Source organism: Buceros rhinoceros, unplaced genomic scaffold (genome assembly GCF_000710305.1).
Source record: "Buceros rhinoceros silvestris isolate BGI_N320 unplaced genomic scaffold, ASM71030v1 scaffold28043, whole genome shotgun sequence".
NCBI classification, from domain to species: Eukaryota; Metazoa; Chordata; class Aves; order Bucerotiformes; family Bucerotidae; genus Buceros; species Buceros rhinoceros.
Window position 1 is genome coordinate 16,749 of NW_010402274.1, and position 2,664 is coordinate 19,412.

The window sequence follows — 2,664 nt, forward strand, 5'->3', positions numbered from 1 at the left end:
CAGGACCCGCTGCAGGCGCAGGGATGCTGCAGCCGGCGCTGCTGGGCACAGGGCATCCTCCAGCAAGGACCGCGGGGCTCTGCAGAGATGCGTCTGCGAGGTGCTCTTGGGAGATGGGGTCTCCCTGAGGGACAGGACTGACAAACCCCTCAGCTATGGGACAGCACGGCCAGGTTCCCCTGCGCTCTTGGCACTGCCTCATGCTGCAGCTCCGTAATCCAGAGCCACTCCTTCCCCAACGGCCTCGATCAGCGGATACATTTCTCCTGGCAGGACCATTCGCCAGGCACCGGTTATTGCTATTTTTCTCCCCTTTTGGCTACATTTCTCCATGCACAATTTTTCACAGAAAGGAAAAAGGGTTTTTTTCCCCCCTGCAGCTGCTGATTCTGTTTCCACAGTCGCCATCTCCGCACCCGCCGCCGTGCTAAGCCTGCTCTGCCGCCCAGCGCCTCCAGCCCGGCTCATGGGGCTGGGTCCAGCTTGCCGAGCTTTTCCAAATCACGCAGGAGCTTTCCAGTATTGCAGGGGAGGGAAGAAGCATCGACTGAAAAAGGCTTCTCATTAGACTCCTTTCCAAGTGCAAGCTGAGATTCCCTCCTCCCAGCCGTCACACCTGCAGAGGAGCCCTGGAAAACCAATCCCAGTAACGCGCGTACTGGCCAATAAAAACCTGACATATTCCTTAAATACTCACGATTCTCGAGCCAAACTCGCCTCTCCTCCGTACTACCCTCCACAGAAGTGCGTATGACCTCACTACAGCTTCTTAGATGACTTTTTTTTTCCCCGCAAATAGTCTTAAAATAGTTCTGCTTTTCTGTATTTTGCATTTATCAGCACTTCCCTCTCCCCGTCCACACCGAGCAAATATTCTCTTCAAAGGTTTTTCTTCCTCAATTACGGTTTTATAAACCCAGAGCATTTCCTGCTGCTGGAGGCTGCACCAGTGGCGTGGAGAGAGAGCAAGACTTTGAGGCTATTTTGTCTGTTACTGACTTCTAGGGACGCTTTTGCAAATCAGAGAGCAGTAAAATAAAATTTCTTGAAATCCCTCTCCCCAGCTACAGCCACAGCCCAATTCCCTGCCCCTCCCTGTGTATCTCAGCATCCCGGACGGGGGGAGACGTGCCGGACTGGGGGTTCCCGCCCCGTGCCACTCAGCCTCTGAGCCTGAAAACTTCTGACAGCCTCTCTTGATAATCCGCAAACATGAGCCGACAAGTGGAAGTTATACTCGGTATGCTGGGGATTTGAGATGATATTTAGAGCTGCAGCGCTGCCAGGGTTTGACACACGAGCGCTTTCCCCTGCTCAGGATCATCCCCTAGGCTCCAGCCAACAAACTGTCCTGCTGCACTTATTGTCAGCTCGGTTCTGGGGAGGAAAAGCTGCAACTCTGCGTTTTGCTCTGCAGATCCTGGGGCTCACGGTGAGCTCGTAGTGAAGCCGCCAGTGAGGGAGGGAGAGCACGGCCCTGAACACACCCAAATCAGCGCAGGAAGAGAGGAGACCCTGCACGTCCCCTGGAGAGCCAGCCTCTGCTCCCTGCAGTGCTGCCGCTCACCCCACGCGGGATAAGGAAAATTCACCAGGAAACTCGCTGCTTCCCTCCTCAGAGTCCGAGGGGCTCAAACCCAACCCGCTCCCACCTCGCAAACTTGTCCAGCTGCATTTCAGCTGCTCCCTTGGCTCTACGCTACAGCCAGCCGTGGAGGAATTAGTTTGCAATGCTGCAGCCCCTCCCCATGCCCCGTTTCCCACCCCACTGCTGCACCCTGGTCCTTTCCAGCTCCACAAGCTGGGACAGGACAGCGGGGGATGGTCCTGGAGAGCACTGCCCTGAGATCAAACCAGCCACCACATGCACACGGTGAACACCCACAGCCCCAGTGGGAAGGATGGCTTGTCCTTTCCTCCTTAATTAACCTCCTGAAACTTTAGGGTCCCAGGGAGAGGTCTGTCCTGGTTTCGGCTGGGGTTCAACCACGAGACGAGGGATGCACAGCCCTTACCCTGCAGAGCCTCCTTGGCGCGCGCCAGCTCCTGCTCCTTCTGCGCCAGCTGCACCTTCAGCTCGGTGGCCGAGAGGACCTCCGGCGACTTGCTGCCGTGCGTCTCCTCCAGGTCTTTCGTCAGCATTTCCTTCATTTGCCGGAGCAGGTGAACCTCCTCCTGCAGCTGGGCCACCTCCTCCCGCAGCAGCGCTGGAGGAAGAGGAGACACAATGTGAGGAAGTGACCGACGGCTCCCGGCACGGCCCCGCTGCAAACTCAGCCCCCGGGGAAATGCTGCCAGGCTCCCCCCTCCCTCCTTGCAAAACTGCTCTGCACAGCCCAAAACCTGCAGCAGTGTTTGTAGCACCCCAGGAATGGAGGAGGAGGAGGAGGAGGAGGTGGGAGGGAGGCGATGGGGAGGGCTCTTCACTGGGTATTAGTTTCTGGGGTGTGCATTAAAAAATGAAAAATAAATAATATATAACGATAATAATAAACCAAGAACCACCTTCCCCATCCAAACCAGTCACAGAGGGAGCGCTCGTATGGCCAGTGTCCCACAGAGGCTGCCGAGCTCCACTGTGCCCCACACAACACGCTTCAGCTCTGCCTCCAGCCATCCCCACGCTCAGGTTATGCTCAAAGCTCAAACCTCCCCGAGAATGGA

At 56.5% G+C, this 2,664-nt stretch overlaps 1 protein-coding gene across 1 annotated transcript in view; it reads right to left on the bottom strand.

Moving 5' to 3' along the window:
* KAZN (kazrin, periplakin interacting protein) overlaps positions 1 to 2,199 on the bottom strand; it is a 10,687-nt gene extending 8,488 nt beyond the window's left edge. The window contains exon 1 of the mRNA XM_010132592.1: positions 2,016 to 2,199. Within this exon, the coding sequence (XP_010130894.1) occupies positions 2,016 to 2,151 (136 nt within the window). The 5' untranslated portion in view covers positions 2,152 to 2,199. The remainder of the gene's footprint in view (positions 1 to 2,015) is intronic.
* Positions 2,200 to 2,664: the final 465 nt, after the last annotated feature.